The sequence below is a fragment of the Chroicocephalus ridibundus genome, chromosome 8, assembly GCF_963924245.1.
Source record: "Chroicocephalus ridibundus chromosome 8, bChrRid1.1, whole genome shotgun sequence".
NCBI classification, from domain to species: Eukaryota; Metazoa; Chordata; class Aves; order Charadriiformes; family Laridae; genus Chroicocephalus; species Chroicocephalus ridibundus.
Window position 1 is genome coordinate 16,563,616 of NC_086291.1, and position 22,401 is coordinate 16,586,016.

Consider the following 22,401-nt stretch of genomic DNA (forward strand, 5'->3'; position numbering starts at 1 on the left):
GTCACATGCACAAATACAGATATATTTCACCAGTCTGCAGTAATTACCAAAAAAAAAAAGAAAAAAAAAACACACCAAAATCCCTACACTGAGGGAAAAGAAGTCATGGTAAAGCAGCCCCAAAGCAGTTGAGAAGCCACGCTTCAGAGCCACTCAAGCTGTCCCGGTTTGGCTGCTGTCCCAGAGGGACTCATCACCCACACCACCTAGGTCAAACGGGCAGCACAGGTACTAGAGAAACTTCTCTCCCACGCACGCAGTTTTTAAACAATAATCAGTCTAGCTGCTTATCCAGAAAGTTTCAAAAGATCTAGCGTGTAAAATAAAACCCCATTGTTCCCGGCTTTTAATAATAATTCCCTGAAAAGCATCTCTAACGATCACGGCCACACGGGCTTTACGGGAGAGCTAACCATGGAGGACAGACCATACATCTTTGCCCTGGGAAAAGCTGCAGAGCGTTTCTTCCTGGACCCACTGACCAACTGGAAGAGGAACTTTGATTTGGGAGACAAGCAGCTGGAGAGGGGAGAAGAAGGAGAACATCACAAAGGTTTTCAAACCATAATTGCTGCGAAGACGATGTATTAGAAGTATCTGCTTGCTACTTTCTGCAATACAGCAGCTCTCAAGGGTCTCTCAGGCACAGAAAGGCCTCCAGCATCACCAGAAACACACAAAAACTTATAACTATAAAACCTAATGGTAATGCTACCCTTGCCTTCCTCTGCCTGCTAAGAATTAACGTCCTCGGGTTTCTGTGGGTGTTCACCCTAAGGCCTTCCCCAAAAGAATGAATTTCACCTCACACATCAGTAAGCTGGCATACAGAGACAGGAGCAGGCACATGCAAAATAAACAGATACTGATATCTGTTATTCTGGGATATTAGTGAAAAAGACAACAGGGAAACTGTGTAGAACTTGCCTTCACCAACTGCCCTTCGCTCTTTTTCTCTTCTTTTTTTCCACTCAAGTACAAGTAATGCTTTAATGTTTTCCTTGAGACAAACTATTCTGATAAATGTTTATGTAGTTAAAAAGAAATTCCCCGCTTCGTGAGTAGCTGGATGTTTAGACAGTTTAATATAGAAAACATTATACTGTCTCTGTTGTAGCAGTTTGTAGGAAAGTTTGATGCAAGATCAGTTTCCTGTTCCAGTCATGTCACATTGTAATTTATAATAGTACACAACGAGGTAGCAGCTCTGAGGGACGCATCATGCCAAAATAGAGGGCATGACACAGCAAACAATAGCATTAGCAGAGCACCAGTTTGCAAGCTTTTGGGGGCTGGTTTGTTTGATTTGGGGTTTGTTTTGTTGGCTTTTTTTTTTTGAGACAATGGAAAGAATAAGAGTGCTGACCTCAAATCCTCCCACCTACTCGTAGCAGAATGATTGATAATACCTCTCAGATCTTAATCCACAACAGGAGCCCACTGTATGAGGTACTCTACAAGCAACGCAGTCCTTGAACTTTACAGGAGTCACCTTTTCCTTCTTACCTGCAGAAATCATCCACACGTAGTCATTCTGCAGCCTGAGTCCCAAGCTCTGCAGGAGAGACCCAGTGTTTTCTCCACTGCTGCAGATGTTCCAGATCTTCATCCAAACGCTCTTCAGGGCCTGATTCAACTGAGTATTACACTGCCTAGTAGTGCTATTAAACATGAAAAGTTTATCCAAACACTCACAACCCCCTCCCTGTGATAATATGAAACAAAGTGCCCCCATCTCCATTTTTACCTGCAGTTTGATCAGTTTTAGCTTGGATGGGTCTGTGGGAACAAATAAGAGCAATAACAGCCATTTACTACTGACTGTAGTGCCAGGTAATGTTCAATCACCATCCAAAGAGGAAACAAAATGAGTATTTCATTTTGAAGTAGCATTTTATTTTCTGTTAGCTTTGTATACGGAGCTTCGGCCTAGTTAACACAAACTGTGCACTGCAGATAGCTGTGGGGACAGGAATGCTTGCATGCTATGCCTTTGCAATGCCACCGGCTCTAGAAAGCACCATTTTACACGCTTTTCAAAACACCAAACAAACAAAGTAGTATTTGCACAAGAACATTGCATTATAATGGCAAAAAACACGTGTAAACCTTTGCAGCATTACTCATAAATACAGCATTTACCTTGCAATGTTAGGTCATATCCCTACAAGGTAACTTATGTTACAGGAGAGTTCTCTGAACAAGGGCTTGCTGTGTTCATAAGCTAAGGTCTGCTGTGAAGCCCCCCCAGTGCCTTCTACAAAACTGCATCTCGGCCTTTGAGCCAAGTCCGGATACCCACATGGAAGTTGCACCAAAGTAAGAATTTGCCTAAACCACAGCGGATCTTTCAAGCTAGTACAAGATGCTCTTGATGGGGTTCTCTGACAATTCCAAGTGGTCAAAACTTCCAAAACTTCACAAAGTGACCTCTGGTCGTGGACACCTGCTTTAATACCAGGCATCAGACTTTCTCTAGGGCACAAGAGGTAACTCCTCTTGAAATTAAGTCAGGTAAACAGGGAGCCCACTGCTGTTGAAACCAGACAGCAGGAGCCAGGTTTTTAGAGCACTGAGAAATCTATGTTCCAATTTTCAATATAAATGTTTAAATTCAAAAATTGAGCTTTAAATTGATGGATCCTCCATTCACGCATACCCTGTAAGTCAAAACTTCAGCTTTTTGGGCTGTGGCTGCGTAGACACTAGACTTGATTAGTCACAATGCTGAAAGCCCTTCACTGCTTGCTGTTTCATGGCCTCTTCCTCAAGTACCTTCCAGTAAGATCTGCTTGCAAGTCAGAGGTTAAATGTGGCCCAGACAAGGTCAGACAATCAATGCATACTGTACTCTTGTAGGGGCTTAGGTTGGTTTCAGGCTTTTTTTCCTGTAAAGTAATTTCTATTTTAAATAGCTTGATTGAACCTGTATATGTGTATATTTAAACTTCCCTTACAAGTTTTCCCTCTCAAAGCGGAGTTTTGGATTTCATTTCTCTCAGTGGCATAGCCGTTAGAGAGGGGTGAGCACGCACGTTTGATGCTATCTGGGGAAGTAAGAAAGGAGCATAATGAGCCCAGCCACACTGCTCTCTGTTAGTCCAGCCTCAATGTCTGCCTACACAAGAACGGCAGACAGTGCAATGTATCTCCTTGCAGCACTCGCCCCGCTACAGAATAATGGCTTTTGTGCTTTTTGTATTCTCAGAGCCTGACAATCCACGGTCGGACACCCTCATGCACACAGGTATCTGGTGTAGGCTTCCATCACAGCCAGGTTTCTGGCATAGCTTTAATAAACCATCAAACTACCTATTTTGAAAGCAAGAGGAGGAGGAGGAAGAGAGAAGGTGAGTATGAACTATTTCATGAACTTGGTAAACCAAGAAAACAGGTCACTTTTCTGTCCAACCAAGCCTACGATCCTCCTCAAGACACACAGAAACTGTTCAAAGCATAAATACTCAATGAATGCCAAGCCTGCACAGTAAGGCAGGTTTCTTCTCTCTGGAGGAGACTAAGAAGAGTCTCACTACATTGCTTACATTTTGTTTCTATGCACAAAAAGTGTCGGAGATGTATGTATTCCATTCATACGAAAAAACAATTTCATGTCCTTAAAAGAAAAAAAAAAAGGAGAAAGACGGCAGCACGGAAGGTTTTCTTCATTACAAAGTGTTTTTTCCATCAGGCAATTATTTATAAGAACTTTTGTTAACACTGGAGTGTAGGCTCTGGAACAAAGTGGATATATTGTTTACTAGCTTTGCCAGTCAACCTTCTCTTGCAAAACCTCTCCCTTCCCCCTCTCCTTTTCCAGCCAATTCAGTCCCTTGAATAGCTCAGGAGTTTCCTTTGCCACCAAGATCTCCTTTTCCACAAATTGTCCCTTGAATAATGCCATCTTCAATGTAGTTCCCTGAGGTATCCGTGCTCCTGCAGAGAACTGTTGAGGGGACCCGCGACGAGCGTCTGTCCTGGCTCTTATCCTCAGAGGAGCAGCAAATCATCCTTTTCATGGTACTCCACATCTCATCATCTTTATATGAATAAATTATCGGATTCATGACAGAGTTCATCAGGGCCAGGAGAAGAAACCACCTTTTAACATTCTGAATCCCACAGTAGGTGCAGTTCAGACCATCGAGCAGTAAGACGACCAGGCCAGGGGTCCAGCAGACAACAAAAGCACCTAGAAATATAAGAAACAAAAAGACTTCAAACTGCTAGGGGTTTTGGGGTTTTTGTTTGCATCTTACAATACTATTGGGTTCATCAACATTCTACACGAAAAATGATAAAAGCAGGAGAGGACAAAATTCTAATGACAGTAGCAAAATTATATATACTACAGCTTCTCTGCCAAGCCCTGAGCACGAGGCAGGGCAGCTCTCAGGAGCCTGCAGGGAGGAAGAATCCAGCTGCTGACAGCATCAGCTCAAACATGAGTGGGGAAAGGTCATCACAACAGTGATTTGTCCACGCTGACAAATAAACAAGAGCTCTGGAGCATTAACAAGACGACGACTGGTGCTTTGAACACAGACTTCCTCTCTTCATCTCTCTCTCTCGTGTGCTGGAGGAGAAGATACCAGGTGGCCCACTTCCACCACTGCCGCAAGATGATCCAAAGAAAAGATGTGTCTGCTGTCACACTACAGCTGACTCTGCAAAGCTGTGGGCGTATTGCCCAGTTCACTAAGCAAGAGTCACACAATTTAAACACGTCCTGGCTGGAAACCCCACAGCTAGTGTGGAATGCAGGCTGGTGTCTGCGACACACCGGCGCTGCCGGCGGAGCAGCAGCCCACCTCTCTCCTCTGCTCCCTCCGGGGCTGCTCGTGCTGGGTACTTGGGGCCCAACAACTTGGATCCACGAAACAAATTCAGATGTAAAGGAAAAGAGAGAAAGAAACAGAGAGATGGGTTAGCGAAGATGAACCAGAAATGTAGCAGTCAGGGCAAAGAACTAAAGCAAAGAACAGAATCAAAAGCAAAAAAAAAAAAAAAAAAAGACAAAAAAGATGAGGAAGTATGAGAGCAGTGACGGGGGAGCAAGAAAACTCTGGAAAAGAGGCATTTCCCCAAAAGATAGCAAGAAACCACAGGGCAAGCCCGGGGGCAGCAGGGTTCTCGCGTTTCAGCTGGGAGGCTGGAATGACAGCAGCCCCTGTGAAGAAGAAGTGAGACACAGGTGATAATAAGAGCTGAAACAGGCAGAGGACAACACATTCCTCTCTCACCAGCCCCTTGGGGGAAAAGAAGAAAAAGGTGGGGGGGGATAAGGGAGAAGATACATTAGACAGAGTGATGACAACCTGAAGAAAGCACAGAAATCACAGCTTAGAGGAAGTTCAGCATTGTGTTTGCACCTTTCCGTGTTATTGCACGTCCCCACCATAAAGGCGGGGATGTGGGCAGGACTGGTGGGGAGGGGCAACATGGTGACTGAACGCAGCCCTCGTCCAAGAGCTTGGGAGGGGCCCTGAACTGCCCCGTCTGCCCTCGGTACCACCCCGGCTCCCCGACACCACAGCCTGTCATCCCTCCCCGTCAGCCCAAGGAAGGAGTAGCCCTATCCATGATAATACTAACTTAGCACAAGCCACAATTGCCATCTGACATACAGAAATAGAAAATTACAACTCTGCACAACAGTCGCCGTTTGAACATCGTACTGAGGAAATTCCAATCATTTATAACAGCGGAGTTTCCCCTTTTTTGGGCTTAGAAAAAATAATCAAACAAATAAGGATGATAGCAGCTACACGCTAAAAAGCTCTCCTGGGGATGTTGGTATCCTTTCAACAGTTTTGGTAGAGAAAGTAAGTCCAGCCCTTTTTTTTTTTTTTTTTAAAGCCGCTGGTTTTCCCACATCTGAGCTGTGCAAGCGAGCGGTGGGAGGGCAGCCGGGCTCACGGCAGGAGCCAGGCAGTGCCAGAGCCAGGACTCAGCAGCACCTCAGGCATCCCATCGGCTGGGTTCAGCTGTGCTGGACACTTCTCCCCCGCGAGGATTTTAATGGACACTGTGCCCATCTGACAGGCAGGCCATAGTGGTATATAAAGAGCATTCACGTGATTTAGTGAGCATTAGGATCGCTGAAAAATGTATCCAGGACCATGGATCTTGCTGCGAATCTATGCTCCTGGAGTCCAGACAAAATTCAACCAACTGATTTATTATGTCCCAGGCAATATTGTGCAGAACAGAAAGGCAAGAGACACCTCCTTCAGAAACTACATTTTCTACTCTGCTGTACCAAGGCTTTTGTGATGCTAAGTACTAATTTCATGGTGTTAGTTTTGAGATACTGGTTAACATCAGTAGCATTCCTCCATTGCCCACTGGCATCAGAAGCTGCAAGCTGCTACCACAACACTTGTTTTCTCTGGTCAGTCTCTATACTACACGCTGGTTTGGCTCCGGCATGCTGAGTAAGCACTTGTGACACCAACTCTCTCTTACAGTCTACAGTGGGTAAAACACTGTACTGATTTTATTGCCCTGGGGTTCACCAGCAAATCCCGTCCATTTTAACAAGCGCTGGAAGCAGACCGCCCAGGCAACGCTACTGTGTCTAGTTGGGTGTCTCTCTAAGTATTTGGACAGAGAGCTTTTGTTAGCTTTCACTAGCCACCAAGGGTCACCGGCACAGTCACCAACACACCAGCTCCATGCAGAAACTAAGATGGTAACAAACTCTGCTTAGAACAAGCACTGAAAGCTTTTTGACCACTTGTACCGCAAAGCATGCAAGGTCCAACCCTGCTTTCATGGAAGTCAGCAGGAGAGCAAACAGACCCCAAAGCCATGTTTAACAAAAGACACAGAAATCTCTCCACCAAACAAAACCCCAAGATTGCAGGCAGGATTAGTCCGCAAACTCCAAGGATATACCCCTGTCTACCTATACAGGCAAAAGCCTAGAAGGTTTCAGTGGCAAAAATAAGGGAAGAAACAAGACATCTGCAGACAGGTCTCTGCACATTTCCCCCGCCTCACGACTGAAGACACGGACAGTGGGAGATGCAGTGACAGTGTCAGAGTTACTGGCTAATGCTTTCATGGGGCTGTCGCTTTGACTCCATCAAAAATACATTTTGCTGTGTACGGAGACAATACAAGTGATTCACACCCTGCTCTTCGCACCGCAGAGATGAAAGCAAGGCATGGCTCAGACTGCCAGCCTTGCTCAGATTTTGCTATTTTTAACCACAGAGCTTTCAGAGGGAACCATGGTTAAGCATAAATATATACCTTTGTCTCGGCCCTTTGGTGATTTTCTTGTTTGCAGAATTTTTATCCCATAGGCGCTCCTCTCCCTGACAAAGTGCCACACTCCAAAAAGAATTTAATTTCTGGGACTCTTTAAAATCCACAGAAGTGACATGAAATATCACTTGGCTGCAACATGGATCATAAGAACAGCTCTGAGTCTTTCCACAGGATTATGGGAGATCAGGTGTCACAATGCCTCAAGGTTAATTTGAGGATTTTCCGCTAGATTTAATTGTAGATTACATCATCTCTGCTGGAAAATGAATTCATGTGTACCTGGAAGTACTACTGATGCTTTGGCAGCATCATGCCATAAAACTCTGCACATCAAAGCTGCCCCTGAGCATGCCAATGCTGAGGGAAAAAAAAAGAGTGCCCTAGCTTCCAGTTGCCTTTGCCACATGTGCGCCCGAGTTAAAACAGCAAGTTACCAATTAAACTATAAATTCACTGAAACTGAAAATCATCCACCCCAAAGCTGCTATTTCAGCAGGAATCTCACTGCCAAGTTCAGATGAGCTACCACATACGCACAACCTGAAAATCAAGTACCTGCACACCTGCAGCCACTCTTCTTCAAAGCTCCAGTCACAGGCTCAGCTAGGACGGTGCCACAAGGTCAGCCTCAGAGGATCTTAGCCATTTCTGCTAGGTTTCACATCTTCCAGCTTCAAGCAGATAACTTCCTATGGCTTAGCATACCAAAGGGAAAGCCTTGCTCCTATCCCGTGATGGACCATTTCAGGGGTTATGGTAGAAAAAGACAGGTGACAGGGACCTGAGTCCCAGCCTCTGGAAGGGGCCATCCAAACCCAAAGGATAGTGCAAAGCACCCCATGCAGCTGTGATCACCATGAATCCATGAAGTCACACTGAAACCCAGATTCCCCCAACTCTTAACTGTAGGACACAGGACCCAGAGAGGACAGCAATATTCTTCTGGAGGGGCAGCCAGACACAGGCCAGCCACCGCAAGAAGGGGGGTGGAGGCAGGCAGGAGGAGCAGCACATGCAACCTCCCTCCCGCAGAAGTAGGGCGGCAGGGTTTTGTCCCAAACCTCCCATGAAACCAACAGAGCACGTTAACGAGAACTCTGGTTCTCATTGTGCTTCATCCAGCAACAGAGCGTGTTGGAATGGCTTTTAGTTAAGACCATATCAGGCATGTACTCCAAAGCATTTTCAGATGTTTTGGAACAAGCCATTAAAAATAACTGCCTTGGGCAAAATCCATGTGTTGCATATAGCTGTAGGTTGTTGCATCAGTGGATGTAAGTAGACTTTTGGAAGAATCACTTTGGTCACTTGGTGACTCCTTTGGTGATTGAAAAGCCCATAAAACATGCTATTCAGTTTCTAATGCATTTTGCACAGCATGCTTGAATGACTTAGCCAGGAATGCACATTTCAAACTGTTTTAAAAAATGAAATTCTCATTCCTAGAAATAAATGTTTATAAAAAGCCTTTCAAAGTCAAAATTTGGAGAGTTGATATGAAGGAACGTGCCAAGATAGATTTACTCTGACACAGGAGTTTGGGGTAGATCTTGCACCCAGCAACACATGCACTCATTCAACTTGGAAAGCTTCTGTTTTGGTTTTGTTTCTGACTGGCAAAGTAAATATACAAAATGATGATCTCTAAAGCAGCACTCAGGCTTTCTAAGTTAAATTTGCCTGGCCCAGCGCACAGTATCATTAAATGCTTTAGCCAAATTATAGTTTAATCTGGTGGCTGAAAGGCTATATTCTGCAAGTAAGAAAAAACTAATGCTGATCTTTAAATCAGCCTATACTCCTCAGGCCCTTCTCCTGAGTAAAAGAAAGAATAAATTGAATATTAATAGAGTGGGGTTTACTTCCACATAGCAGCACAGCTGCGGTGAGCATTGAAGACCTGACACAGGTTAGAGGACCACGAGGGATTAGCAAATGGCAGCCACCATCACCGTCCTTCCAACTCCCACAAGGTGGCCGGGTGTCCTCTCCCCGGGGCACAGACCACCTCTCTGCTCTGACCAGCAAACAGGCATGGGTGGCACCGAGACCGAACAGTATTATTCCAATACTGAAACACGGACTTGGTACCCTTCAACTTTGGTTTATACAAAACTAAAATAATATTAGCCATGTAAATAGACGTGTAAGTCAGACAAGGCTCTGCATGTTGATTTATTTGCACATGATTTCCTAGAAAGCAGCCTGCAGTTCTGCCTTGCACAGAAATGCTTAGAGAACTAATTTTTAGAAGTTTGGGGTTTTTTTGTCTCTTTACAATGCAGCAGTTAACTGCAGCCCACCCAATGCTTATGCTTTAGAGCAGAATCATGTTTGAAACAATTCAGAGTTTTTCTGCAGGGATTTTCTCCTTTCAGGTGGATGGTTTAAGTTTTACTGCACAAGAGCTTCGGAGGAGCAAAAGATTGAATCTTGCCCCTGCAAGTTGAAGGGGAGACAGTAACAACCACTATGTTGTCTCTCTATAGGTGCCGTAAAAGCAAGGGGAAGAAAGGAAGGACAACGGGGGAGGGATTTAGGAGGAAAAGTCTCTTGCAGTGGACAAGCCAGCTTCAGGAGACACAGGAGTATGAGTAGATAACCTTGCAGTTGCTTGAACTATCAGTCCACTTTCTTTTCCAAGGTCAGACACCATAAAGTTTAACTGATCTCAGCTTCTAAAGTATTTTAAGGCATCATTTGGTAGATGAAGCTGTTGTGTACTACAGCACTATTATTTCAGAAAAAAAAAAACGAACACCAACACACCAAAAATAAAGAGAAGAAAGAGAAATAGACACCAGACTGTGCAAACAGCATCCATAGGCTGCCAGGGGAAGAAAATGTCCTCAGCCTCAACTTCCTACCCTGGCAAATCCTACCTCCATGCAAAGTGACACTTTTCTCCCAGAGCTCTCTAGTATTTCCATGCTGCAGCGCGACACGACTGTGTACCAGGTATACACGGACACCAGCTTTCCCATAAGCTCCATCTTTCTTGTACTGGCTCATACAACATCAGAACAGTTGCCAGAGCGGTAAAGCCATATTTGTGGTTTTAGAGTCCCCGACCACCTGAGCCCAGCTTCACAAGTCTCCCAGCGTCCCACCAGTTCCACCCACAGCAAGCTGCACCAGCCACGCTCACGTGATGCCTGGCTTCCACAAAACATCTTGCTCAGATTCAAGTCTTCCTGCGGAAAATTGACTGCTACAGCTAGTATTTTGTGCCAACAATCAATCACCCGCTTTGTGCATCTCCAATTTAATAAGCAGCTACATCACAACTAGCTGATGAAGTGATCTGAGCTGCCCAAGTATCAACAGTGTCTCTAGGACAGAATCCAGGTCAAATCTCATGTTATGATCTAGAGATCCAAGGCCATATTGTATCATCATCTGAAAGTATTTCCCACTATGTAGTCTTCACAGAATGAAGGTGGATTCTGCCCTGGCAAAGCAAATCTCTGTCAAAGTCACAGGCCCTCCAGGCACCCTGTCCCTTCCCCAGGGAGCATGCAGTTCCAGGGGGAAGAAGTTAGTTTGTTTAGGAAACAGCCACGAGGAAGAATCACAGAAACTTCAGAGTTGGAAGGGACCTCTAGAGATCATCTAGTCCAACTCCCCTGCTAGAGCAGGATTGCCTAGAGCACATTACCCAGGACTGCATCCAGGCGAGTCTTGAAAATCTCCAGAGAAGGGGACTCCACAGCCTGTTCCAGTGCTCTGTCACCCTCACCGTAAAGAAGTTTTTCCGTGTATTTGAACGGAACTTCCTATGTTCCAACTTGTGCCCATTGCCCCTTGTCCTGTCACTGGGAACCATTGAAAAGAGTCTGGCACCATCCTCCTTCAATGCACCCTTTAGGTACTTGTATGCCATAATAAGGTCTCCCCTCAGCCTTCTCTTCTCCAGGCTAAAGAGTCCCAGCTCTTTCAGCCTTTCCTCATAAGGGAGATGCTCCAGTCCCTCAGTCATCTTAGTTGCCCTTCGCTGGACTCGCTGAAGCAGTTCCCTGTCCCTCTTGAACTGGGGAGCCCAAAACTGGACGCAGTATTCCAGTTGTGGCCTCACCGGTGCAGAGTAGAGGGGAAGAATCACCTCCTTTGACCTACTGGCCACGCTCTTCCCTATGCAGCCCAGGCTTCCATTGGCCTTTTTGGCAACATAAGATTCATGGCCTTGGGCAGACATTAGAGAACGTTATTTTGAAAATGTTCTACTAGGTAGTTGTGAATCTTCACAAGCCTTCCCCCAACGTGATATTGTATATCCCCCCGCAACCCCCAATAAACCGAAGATAATTTGTGGTTTCTAACAAGCTGCCTACCAAACAGACACTTTTCTTCTTCGCATTGGCTGGTCTTCTCCTTTGCATTTCTGCTTAGTGCAACACTTATTTCATTATCTAAAGCAGACAGAACACTAAATGATTCCAGCACTTATAAGTTTGCTGAGGGTTTTGGGGTGGCTTTTTTTGTTTGTTTTTTTGGGGGTAGGATTGGCTTTTTTCTTTTTGTTTTGTTTAAAAAATGAAAAAAACCAAACCACACAAACCCATTGATTGGCACTGCCAGCCTTGTACACCATGGTTTGTAGCCTCTTACCTAAGAGAGTCATGACAGTCTTCATAAGCTTCACAGGGGTTCTCCTGCGGCTAATGGATCCGCTAGTGTGCGACGACAAGACATTAGTTTTTCTCTGGACATACATGTAGATTCTTATGTAAACCACCACCATAATGAAGAAGACGACTAGGTTTAAGACGCTCCAGAACACCAGGTAACTTCTGCTGTAAATAGGTGCCAGGGATGAGCAGGCGGTAATGTCACAGAGGCAGTTCCAACCCAGGGTAGGAACAGCACCCATGAAAATAGCAATGGCCCAGATAGATATAATTAAAAAGGTGACTCTCTTCTTCGTGAGATTACTGTGGATCTTCATCCGCATTATCGACATGTGCCGCTCAACAGCTATGACAAGGAGATTCACCAGGGAAGCTGTCAGGCTGGTGTCCAGAAGACCCTGACGTAAAAACCAGCGGTTAACAGTTAATGTCTTAGACACTGGGCCAGTGTTGAACATCAAGAAGACATAGGCAATTCCAGCAAAAAAGTCTGCAGCAGCTAAATTGGCCAGGAGATAGTAAAAGGGAAAATGAAACCTCTTGTTCTTGACCACAGCTGCTATGACCAATGAATTTGAAATAAAAATGAAGAGGCAGAAAAATGTCCCAAAACACAGAACAACAATAAGCTTTGGCCCTGTCCACTCATCTACCGTGTCAGTGTTCGTCATGTTATAAAAAAAGTCCATGCGCTTATCATAGTAGCATTCATTCATCCTGGATTAAAGCCCCTGCATCCTAGGAAGGGTGGGAGGGAAAAAAAAAGAGAAAGAAGGATTAAAAATCAGCTACTGGTCCTTGCTTCAATCACCATAACATTTTTGTTTGTTTGTTTGTTTTTCTGGGGGGAGAGGAAACAGGACAGGAACATGAGAGGGCATTTATTTGGAGCCTTAAGTAAAAATTCATATTGCACAGAGTTAATGCAGGAGGAGACATTCTGTCCACTGGAGGACTGCAGCACACGATGCTTTGATGAATCAGGAATTTTCAAAAGACTTACCGGCCTACAAAACTCCAGTCCCTTTGCACTAGCAGTCATACCGTACTGAGTGGAAGTTAAGAGGTTAAAAGTGACTTTCTGGAGGTCACAAAGAAAATCTGATCAGTGGCCAAGCCATTCTTGCTGTGAAATCCCATCTTTGAGCCACAGCCCCATCATTATTTCCATTTCTCAATGTATCCAGTCAGGACAGTGAAGCATAAATCATAACTCTTCCATTTTACTGACTAAGCAATAAAAGGACGATTACTGGAAAAACATTTTTTGGTTTTTCAATTATGTATTAATAAAGGTAATAATATAGGTATATAAGATGCTACAGGCATATACATATTCTGAGCACATACCTGTTATTTACTGCTACAGGATTTAAGTAAATGTGCTGAAAAGGGAAAAATGCATTCTCTGTTTTTTGACTACTATAAAGCCAAGGATTATTTTATTGGGCTGTCAACCCAGAGCTCTGTGAGCACCACACAGCCCAATTATCTTCAAAACCAAAACACAGATCCCTGCTCAACCACAGGATAAAGCCAGCCCCAGCAACAGCAGCAGTGCTGGGATGGTGGTTTTTTTTCCTTATACCCACTCAGCACTATTTTGGACACAGGGCTATTAAACACGATGGAAGGGGGAGCCTGTGTTCCAGATTACATCACGCTTCAGCTACTGCGGTGAGGTCGATGTCAGCTGCCTTGGCAATTTTACTGCCTTTATTATGAACCAAACTGAACTCGAACTAATTTACACAGGCAGCTCTGACAGCAATTACTCGTGGTGACCAGACCCCGCGCAAGGTCTCACAGCCTGGGAGGAAGAGTTTGTGTTCCCGTCATCACTAGCCCTCGCATTCGCTGTCAGTATCCGAATAAGGGCTTTAACAATGACTTCATTAATAGATACTGCATAGTTTTAGCAAAACCTAGGAACCCAACCGTGGCACAAGATCCTAATCACATTAGATATTATGCAGAGGGGCAAACCTGCGCCTGACTAAGGACAGCAAGGAGGAAGTATCAGGACACAAAGCTGCAGGAGAGGCAGCAACGCTAATAGCTTTTGTACACCTCCTCGTGAGCCTCAGGCTGTCAGGGGTGCAAGAGTGATAGACTGAGTGGGGCCGAAAAGAAAAAAAAACAAACCACCTAGAAGAAGTGGTTACAGGCAGAAAGATACAAAAAGCATAAGCTTTTCACCTCTGCAGCTAAAATTGATCCCAGATAAAGATCAGGTTCGCTTAGTCTATTATTACCCTGTCTTTACTTAACAGTTGTATCTCACCTCTGCAGGGACTGGGAACCAAATTAAGCAATCCCCAGCAGGCTGGCTAACAAGACGCATTCATATTAAAGGTTCCTTCTGAGTTTTAAGATAAAAAGTTTTATCTTTTGTCATTCAAGTTATGCTACTTGTGTTATTTCTCTCATGCAATATTTGTATTATCTAATTTTAAATCAACTTTGCGCTATTCCATGGTTAATATTTTCAGCAAAATGTTGGGTTTTTTAATATTTGATTTTTCTGAAGTAGCTCCTTGGCCTTTTTACTTGGTTCCCACCCTACACCTAGTATTCAACATGAAAGCAGGCCACTTGACATTGTTGTCCATTTTATTACCCTCAAGAGCCTAGGCAGCCACTTCTTTTATAAAACAGTATATTACTTAAAGCGTCAAATTCAAGTATGTAGTCAGAATTAAGAACAATTACTTAAGGACAAGAAGTGGAAGGAAACAAGTAAATCATCCCTTCATCTAAAAATAAAAGAACCTCAGCAACTCAGATCCACCATAAGGAGTCAACTGGGATTCAATGCCTACTGCTCCCTGTTCAGGGCAATATGGTAGGGTTGGGCAGTCAGCACATTCCCCATTCTCACCTAGGAAGTACTCAAAAGTCAAATTAAGTCTGTAAGTGACCAGAAGTCCCTGAGGAGCTGCAGACCACAGCCAAGTGCTGGGAACCCTGTCAGCTGAGATGGCTCTGCTCTTATCCACCAAGGCAGTAAAGGACTTGCTGAGCTCGACATGAAGCTTTTACAGGCGAGCCCAAATGCCTGCAAATAGAAGCAGCATTTTGAGCAAGAATGGCAGAAAAAAAGAAAAAAAAAATCTGTGAAAATTACAGGGAAGTTTTTCTGAACATGTTGTATCTTACTGTGTAATCATCTCAACAGATGAATCTCTTTCACTTGCAGTGACAGGAGAGTGAAGAGATCTGCAGATACTTTTTGCATCTTATCTGAAGAACAAGCTTAAAGAAATCCAAAATATCAACTATGAACTTATTCTAAATACTTCAGCTTATTGCGATCCCATCCCCATTTGAAGCAGTACCCGGGGGAAAAAAAATAAAAATATCACACATCCGTAATTCTCCACCAAAATAACCACACTACAAACACTCACTGTCACACAGCAGAGCTCAAATGACAAGTGATTTTGAAAGAGATGTCTTGAGGTGTTGAGGTGAGGCAGGAGGGAGTAGAAAAGCATCCAGCTGAGGTCTCGGGGTCACAGAGCAGGCTCTGGACATGTCCAAATGGAAGCTGCATCAAAGCGGGAGCTGAACTGGAGCTGGTTTGCACCCCAGTCCTTCAGAGCAGAGACGTAGCACGTGGCTGTCTGCACCAGCCTAGGTATAGAAAACACTTGTCATGCGCCGGTCCTTCTAGACAGTGGTTTATTTCACACCTTCATTTTATTTTAAGTCCTCCCAGCAGAACTAGCCTGGCTTCAGGGGAACTGTGCAGCTGTGACAGAGCTCTGCAACCGTATCCTCAGTGGTCCTGGCCACACCAGGCGTGAGAGAGGTGTGATGGGATATCCCATATTTCCCGGCATGTCACAGTTTAACACACTGCAGGACTTTATTCTCCAAGTCTTCTCTTCTGCAGCCAAATTGGAGATGTTTATCTTAATCAGGGCAGGTTTAAACTTAAAAAGAAAGAAAAAACACCCTTAAAATATTACATATTTCACGGTTGTTTATTAAGTACACACAAATTTGAAGATTCAGGCCAAAAGGTTTTAAAAATAATAGAAACTGAAATAGTAGAAAAGCAGCTAAACTGGTCAGCCCAGCCTTATAAAGACAGCAGAGAATCATCCAGAATCCACAGAGCAGAGAGCTCCCCAGTCCTGCTGCTCACTTCATGAAGAATTGCTTTCTTTTGCTTTGAAAGTGATTCTCATGAGCTTGATACTTCTCAGTTTTATGAAAAAGCATAGCAAAAAGTCTCCACTCACCTCTTCTACGCCACTTGGTATTTTATAGCCCTCCATGTAGACCTCCAGAAGCTTGATGGCGGTAACCACGTATTGCATGTTCTACAGACAGGTTGAGCTATTAGCTTGCCACAAGTCACTCGCAAGCAAGTACCTCAAATCTTTGCAAGTGCCAAAAGCATACCCTTGTCAAAAAGGTTATTTTCCTTATTTCATTTTATTTAATTACTTCAGTTCAACCAATAGTGACTACAAAGATCAGAAACTGATGGACTGTGAAGTGTGTTTTTCTCTACCCCTCTGAGTAAACATGAGCTTTGAGTGGAAGAAATCATCTGTTCCAAAAATCTCAAAGGATTTGGTTCAGTTAAACTGCTTTCAAATGCAAAAGCACACATTAAGAATTCTTCCCAATCCAGCACATCTTGAGCTCTGTTTGTCTTAAAGACAGCTTGCATATTTGAATTGATTTTAAATTCCTCTATGTAAGCGCAACATGTATCAAGTCAGACGTCCTTCACCATTCTTGAAATAAACGTCAAGAATTTGCATAAGTATATAGGAATATATTATACTAGCTACCTAAATAAAGAGTTATTGAAATAAAAATCACCTAGATAATGTTTCAGACAAAAGCCCCAGCTAGTTATAAGCTAACATGCTTTAATAGTGGTTTTTCAATTAGAATCTAGTTTGTTTCAAGAAAGGTACTAAAAATTTGTATATTTATAATGAAATTTAGTATCAGTTATTTAAATCAAGGATTTTTCTGTTTCAAACTGTGATTAAAATCACCTTTTAAGTCGCTTGGATTCAAAATTAAATTCGGCCTGCAAATCAGCTCCAAGTTACTCATTATTAATGCAGACATCTCTGAAGGAAAACTCAAATAGCATTTTAATGAGAAGGTCATTACAAAATTTAGCTTGCAAGCCATAATGTGATCTACGGCATGCCCCAACGGTTTTCTGCCTCTTTCCTGTCCATTAAAAACCAAGTTGTCTCAATACGTTGGCCACAACCTTATTGAAGGGTTGGCGTCAGTTTGGGGGACTTCGATGGCTTTTGCCCTGCTCCTGGGTGGATGCGAAGGGGAGGGAGCGCTCGAGCTCGGGTTGGCACAGTGAGCTAGCGTGAGCGGGTTCAAGCCGAGTTTGCGGCTGGATGGAAAAGCCCATAGAGCAGGGCTGAACCTATCCGAGGAAGACTATAGCAGCGAAGCCCTGTAGCAGGACCGAAAGGCAGTTTGCGGGAGAGATGCTTCGCTTCTAATTGTCTTTAGTAGTTAATTGATATTATAACAAAAAGCAATTTAGAGAAACAGACTGAAAGGAAGCGCATAAGGAGCACAAAATTATGCACAAATATCTCAGTTGAAACTAAAACTTTTTTATTTGGTACCATTAGAGGATGCAGCGGAAGCCAACGTTCGTTTAACACGTTTTTACAGAGACAAATTATCTCAGAGGTAACTGTTTCATATTTTGTGTATTAAGGAAATTAAGCAGAACCCCAGCCTGGTTTACTGCTGCTTTCCCTGAGCTGGCACCGGGATTTCGGTGCAGAAATTCAGGGCAGCTCAGCATCCAAAGCGATCCAGCCTGGAGCAGCAGGGCAGAAAGAGGAGGCAGCAGAGAGGAGCGAGCAGGGCTGGGGCAGGCTGCCAGCCTGCGCCGGAGCACTTCACCTCCTGGCCTCCCGCGGTCCATCAGCAAAGGCCAGGTATTAAATACACACCTCTCTGAGATATTTTGAAACTTATCACAAAAGTTGCTCTTCAGAAAGCAAAGTTTACCCCACCGACTGATCGCGGGCAGAGCAAGGAGGCAAGTCACTTGAAATACTCTCTTTGCATTCAAGCTGTTACTGCAGAGACATGTTAAGCAGCAGCAACTGCCCATCTGCACGTACTGCTTCGGCTTTTTAAACTTATCCTACAGGCAGACGAAGGCCCTCGACTCAGTACCAGGAAAGGAGCGTCCGGAGACTCGCAGACCACGTGGCCCCGGACAGGGGCTCCCCGCGGCGGTGCTCTGGCTTGCCCACACCCTGTGCCACAGGCAGATGCAAACGCCCTCCGTCCCTTCCCCATCTCCTGGTTAAACAACTCGTGCTGCTTTTATTTTTCTAGTTAGTGAAAGAAAGAAAGAAAAAAAAAAACCCAAAAAAAAAATATCTCTTTCTTGCCTCACTCCCAGAGGAAGGCGCAGGCAGCAGAAGAGCCGCCCGTCACCCCGGCTCCACGCTATACGTCCCATCACCCCGGCTCCATGCTATACATCCAGCAGTGCCAGTTCAGAAGGGGAATCGGTTCCTTGTTCCCCTCCACGCCCTGCAAACACGCATGGCCACGGAGGGAAACAGCCACATGATTGCACAGTAACCCAAGAAACCCATTCAGGTTACCTCAGCTCAGAAAGAAATACCAGCGCAGAAAAGGGTGTGTAACGCCGCAGAGGCCAAAAATGTTAATATGTAACTGGAAGAAGGAGTTTTGTGAGGCAAGTGCTCTGCTTCGCTTCTAATTGTCTTTAGTAGTTAATTGATACTATAACAAAAAGCAATTTAGAGAAACAGACTGAAAGGAAGCGCGTAAGGAACACAAAATTATACCCAAATACCTCAATCTGAACTAAAACTTTTTTATCTAGTACCATTAGAGGATGCAGCAGAAGCCAACATTCGTTTAACAGGTTTTACAGAGACAAATTATCTCAGAAGTAACTGTTTCACATTTTGTTTATTAAGGAAATTCTGTGGGCACTCCCTGTACTTGGAACAGCACGCTACGTGGTCCACTTTAAAGAACCGAGAATATACTTTTTTAAAGCCATTTTTAAATTCAGCTCTACAAGTTGGGGAAAAAAATTATTATTAAAAACTCTTAAGTTGCAATGAGTAAGTTTTTAATCTAGAGCACTTCTTTATTAGCAAGGGAATCTACTTCTGGCTGCATTTGGCTACTTTTTTTTCTTTGTAACTGAAGCATTCCCAATTTCAGATAATTGAGCTCACATCAAGCACGCAACAAGCAGCATTATCCCATTATTGTGGTCTTCAACCCCTTTTAGAATAAGGAGCGCAGAGTGCCACATCCATTTTCACTCCAAGCCTGCTTCAACTCCATCATGTTAACTTGATGGAAAGTACAGAAAGGCTCAGAATTCCACCAGGGTTCTGGCCATTTCCAGTAATAGTCCATTTTAATGGCATCATCATTTGGACTGAAAAGGTAAAGGGTAAGGAGGGGTGGGTGGGTGTGTGTGAAGGGAATCAAGATGATTCTATACACGTGTTACATTTCAGAAGCATAAACCATTTGTCCTTGAACTACTTCTACCTTTGACAATTCTTACATATTGCTGGTGGAAACATCTACGGTTTTATTATTTATCATGTAGCCTTGGTACTGTATGCAGGATATAGGGTACAAACAAATGGTCTTAAGAAAAGTATTAAACCTACCACAAATGTAGAACCTCAAGACTAAATACTTAAGTTGGAGAGAGAGGAAGTAGTACCGCCAGCCATGGACCACGGTGCTCTGGACGCAGGCTGAGAACAGGCTTAGAAGTCACTGACAGGGCACAGAAGTGTCACCCTGTGCATGTACGCTGCAGACTGGCACGGGCGCTTGAGCTGGGAAGCACAAGAGACACAGGGGCACCTACACCAAGGTGTTACAAAGCTCAGGCTCCAGCTCCTGAAATCCCTCAGTACAAAGCTACCCTGCTGCGCTAAATTGCTTTTTAAAGCTCTGATCCACTACGAAAAGTTGTTAGGGATGGATACCAAGTAACTCACTAGTTACCACAAGTTTAAACTTCAGACTTTGGTAATTTAAGACTTTCTGAAATTATGGTTTACTAAATCTATATATGGAGTTCAAACTAAAAACTTCACTGCAAAGCTTTCATTTAGTTTCCTTTAAGTGTGGTTCTGGAAGGAGCTGGCAGGTCATCCCATAGTGCGGAAACAGACACAGCATTTAAAGTCTTTAAAAGCCATTCAAACAGCCAGTACATTGTGAAACATGCCTAGAAGAAAATACCTGTTCTGCTTCTAAACTAAGTTTTCCATTTCTGCAGAACTTCCAGCTCTGCTCATCGATCACTATCAGCTCCATTTTTACAGTTCAACAAGTCAGCTTTCTTTCACAAAACCTACAGAATGTGAATACAGCCTAGCTTCGGCACAGTCACTACCAAGTGAACTTTAACTGTTTATTTTCAGCACATAGTTGATGAGGACCTGGATCACGCCACTGCTCTTTAAAACAAGCCACCTGACTGTGTCTGAACTGTTAACAGATTCAGAGCCCAGGTTTGCATGCAAACGTTTCAGTGGAACTGGTAGAAATGGTGGGCTACAAGAAATATTTGCTGGAGACACGGCAGTGGACCGTATAGCTTAGAAGTAGAAGCCAGGTATGTAAATCTTTAAGACTAATACCCAAGAGGAATATATTCTCTACGGTGTCAAACCTTGTACTTCAGAGATTTTATTTAATTACCTGATAGTATAAAGACTCTGCTGGAGGATGTTCCAACATGGTTAACAGTCATAGTAGCACAGGAGGGTAAGGATACAGTCAATCCAATTTGTCTGAAACTATCAGCTGGCATTCTGCAAAAAGCCAAATACATCTTTCAGCTTCACTTGCTGCTGCACCTTAACTGATTATGCTAATCGTTTTGGTTTGGGTTTGGTTTTGGTTTGGTTTTCTGTTTGTTTGGTTGTTTTTTTTTAAATTTCACTTCATTTTCAGTACACAGATAAACTTAGCGAAACAGTTTTTTACCATATATCTGGATTTGCGTTGTGCTTCCTGCTACACCTCTTTCAAGACCATGAGAACATGCAAGAAACCACATACTCTGCACAGCTTAGAGAACAAAAACTATAGCAATGCACCTTACCAATCTGTAACAAGAAATGCCTTTTTCTAGATTCATATTACAGAAGGGAGAACAGAACTACCTACATGACCTCTGGAAACATAAAGGGACTAAAGTGCATTATTTTTTCCCCCACTTTTTTCCTTAAGGAAAAAAAACCTAATCAAAAGACATAATGCAAAAAAAAATCATTGGATTTTTCAGTGTATTTCATAAATTAAGAGGATGCCTTATAAAAAACTTCATAAAAGAATCCGTGCCAGCTCCCCCATGTGGTATATACTTATTACCAGTGCCTCATCGGGGCACGATACATGCCCAAACCCAGAGCCAAGTTTCAAATATATAGAAACTCACATGCGTACACGTAGGAAGCACCTATATTTTTATATATGCGTTACATGCGCCTCCAGACGGCGCCGCGCAGGTGCTGCGGGGCTGTGGCTGCGGGCGGGCTGCCCCCCGGGAGGCCGAGCGTGACCCCGCTTTCTGCGCACCGGCAAGAGGCAGGAGCTCCCGAGGGGGCTCCGGAAGCCGTGAAAAGAGTTTGACAAAACCGCTGGAAGTTCTGTTCTGCCCGACGAGCGGGGAAAGAGCCGATCAATCACCAAAGTTCATTCGAGTCCGCCACGAAGCTGTTCCCACGGCTGGCCCCGCCGCCGCCCGCCCCGGCTCCGCTGTGGGTGCCGGGGGGCTCTGCCCCGACCTTCCCCCAGCCCCGCGGCCCCACTCACCGTCAGCCTCCGGAGCTCCGCGCCGCCGCCGCGCAGAGCGGGCCGCCCGCTGCCCGCTCCCCGCCCGCTCCCCGCCCCGCCGCAACCCGCCCGGCCCGGCCCCGTCGCCGCCCGGCCCCCGGCCCCGCGCCTGCCCCCGGCCCCGCAGCCGGCGCTGGAGTAACCAGCAAAGATTTATTTCCCCCCCTCCCCCCCCCCCCATGTGTTTGTTTTCCCCCAGGTGCAAAATTTCAGCTCTTCCGAGGCGCAGGCAGAGGCGAGGCGTCCAAGCAAGGTCTTCAAGCAACCCAGAGCAGCAGAAGCCTAAAGGGTCTTGCTGCCTGAAGAGCCCATCAGAAGGGATGATGAGGATCATCATCATCATCATCCATATTTTGGGAAACAAAAGCCAAACTCCAATAAAACCGCAGTAACTTCCATGAGCAGATCAGAACAGTACAGTATACCTGCCACTTCCTTCCAGCATCCCATGTAGCTATTCTTTTAAACATGGTATAAAAAGGAAACAAGAACCACCTCACACCCAACACAGCGATACAGAAACCTTGAGGCTCATGCCAGCTCCAAAGAGCAGGACCAAGCACACACAGCTTTGCCACGAAGGACAAGACGAACTCAAACGTAGAAAGTGGTA

At 44.5% G+C, this 22,401-nt stretch overlaps 1 protein-coding gene across 4 annotated transcripts; it reads right to left on the reverse strand.

Moving 5' to 3' along the window:
* Nucleotides 1-1,923: 1,923 nt before the first annotated feature.
* LPAR3 (lysophosphatidic acid receptor 3) lies at nucleotides 1,924-21,814 on the reverse strand. 4 transcript variants are annotated; one of them, XM_063343790.1, is made up of 5 exons: nucleotides 21,768-21,799; nucleotides 20,649-20,761; nucleotides 15,317-15,844; nucleotides 11,887-12,644; nucleotides 1,924-4,192 (listed from the first exon to the last, which is right to left on the reverse strand). In XM_063343790.1, the coding sequence occupies exons 4-5, from the start codon at nucleotides 12,620-12,622 to the stop codon at nucleotides 3,843-3,845; spliced, it is 1,086 nt and encodes a 361-aa protein (XP_063199860.1). In that variant the 5' UTR covers nucleotides 12,623-12,644; nucleotides 15,317-15,844; nucleotides 20,649-20,761; nucleotides 21,768-21,799; the 3' UTR covers nucleotides 1,924-3,842. The 4 variants fall into 4 exon arrangements, with proteins under 4 accessions (XP_063199860.1, XP_063199861.1, XP_063199859.1 ...); XM_063343791.1 differs by lacking the exon at nucleotides 20,649-20,761 and having other exon boundaries at nucleotides 21,768-21,814; XM_063343789.1 differs by lacking the exons at nucleotides 20,649-20,761; nucleotides 21,768-21,799 and adding an exon at nucleotides 16,157-16,218.
* Between the last annotated feature and the right edge of the window lie 587 nt (nucleotides 21,815-22,401).

Excerpts from the sequence above, each read along its gene's own strand:
- LPAR3 (XM_063343791.1), bottom strand. The coding sequence starts at position 12,622 with ATGAATGAATGCTACTATGATAAGCGCATGGACTTTTTTTATAACATG. Across the intron at positions 4,193-11,886 it reads GACTGTCATGACTCTCTTAG|GTGCTTTTGTTGTCTGCTGG; the intron begins GTAAGAGGCTAC and ends TTATATTTCTAG.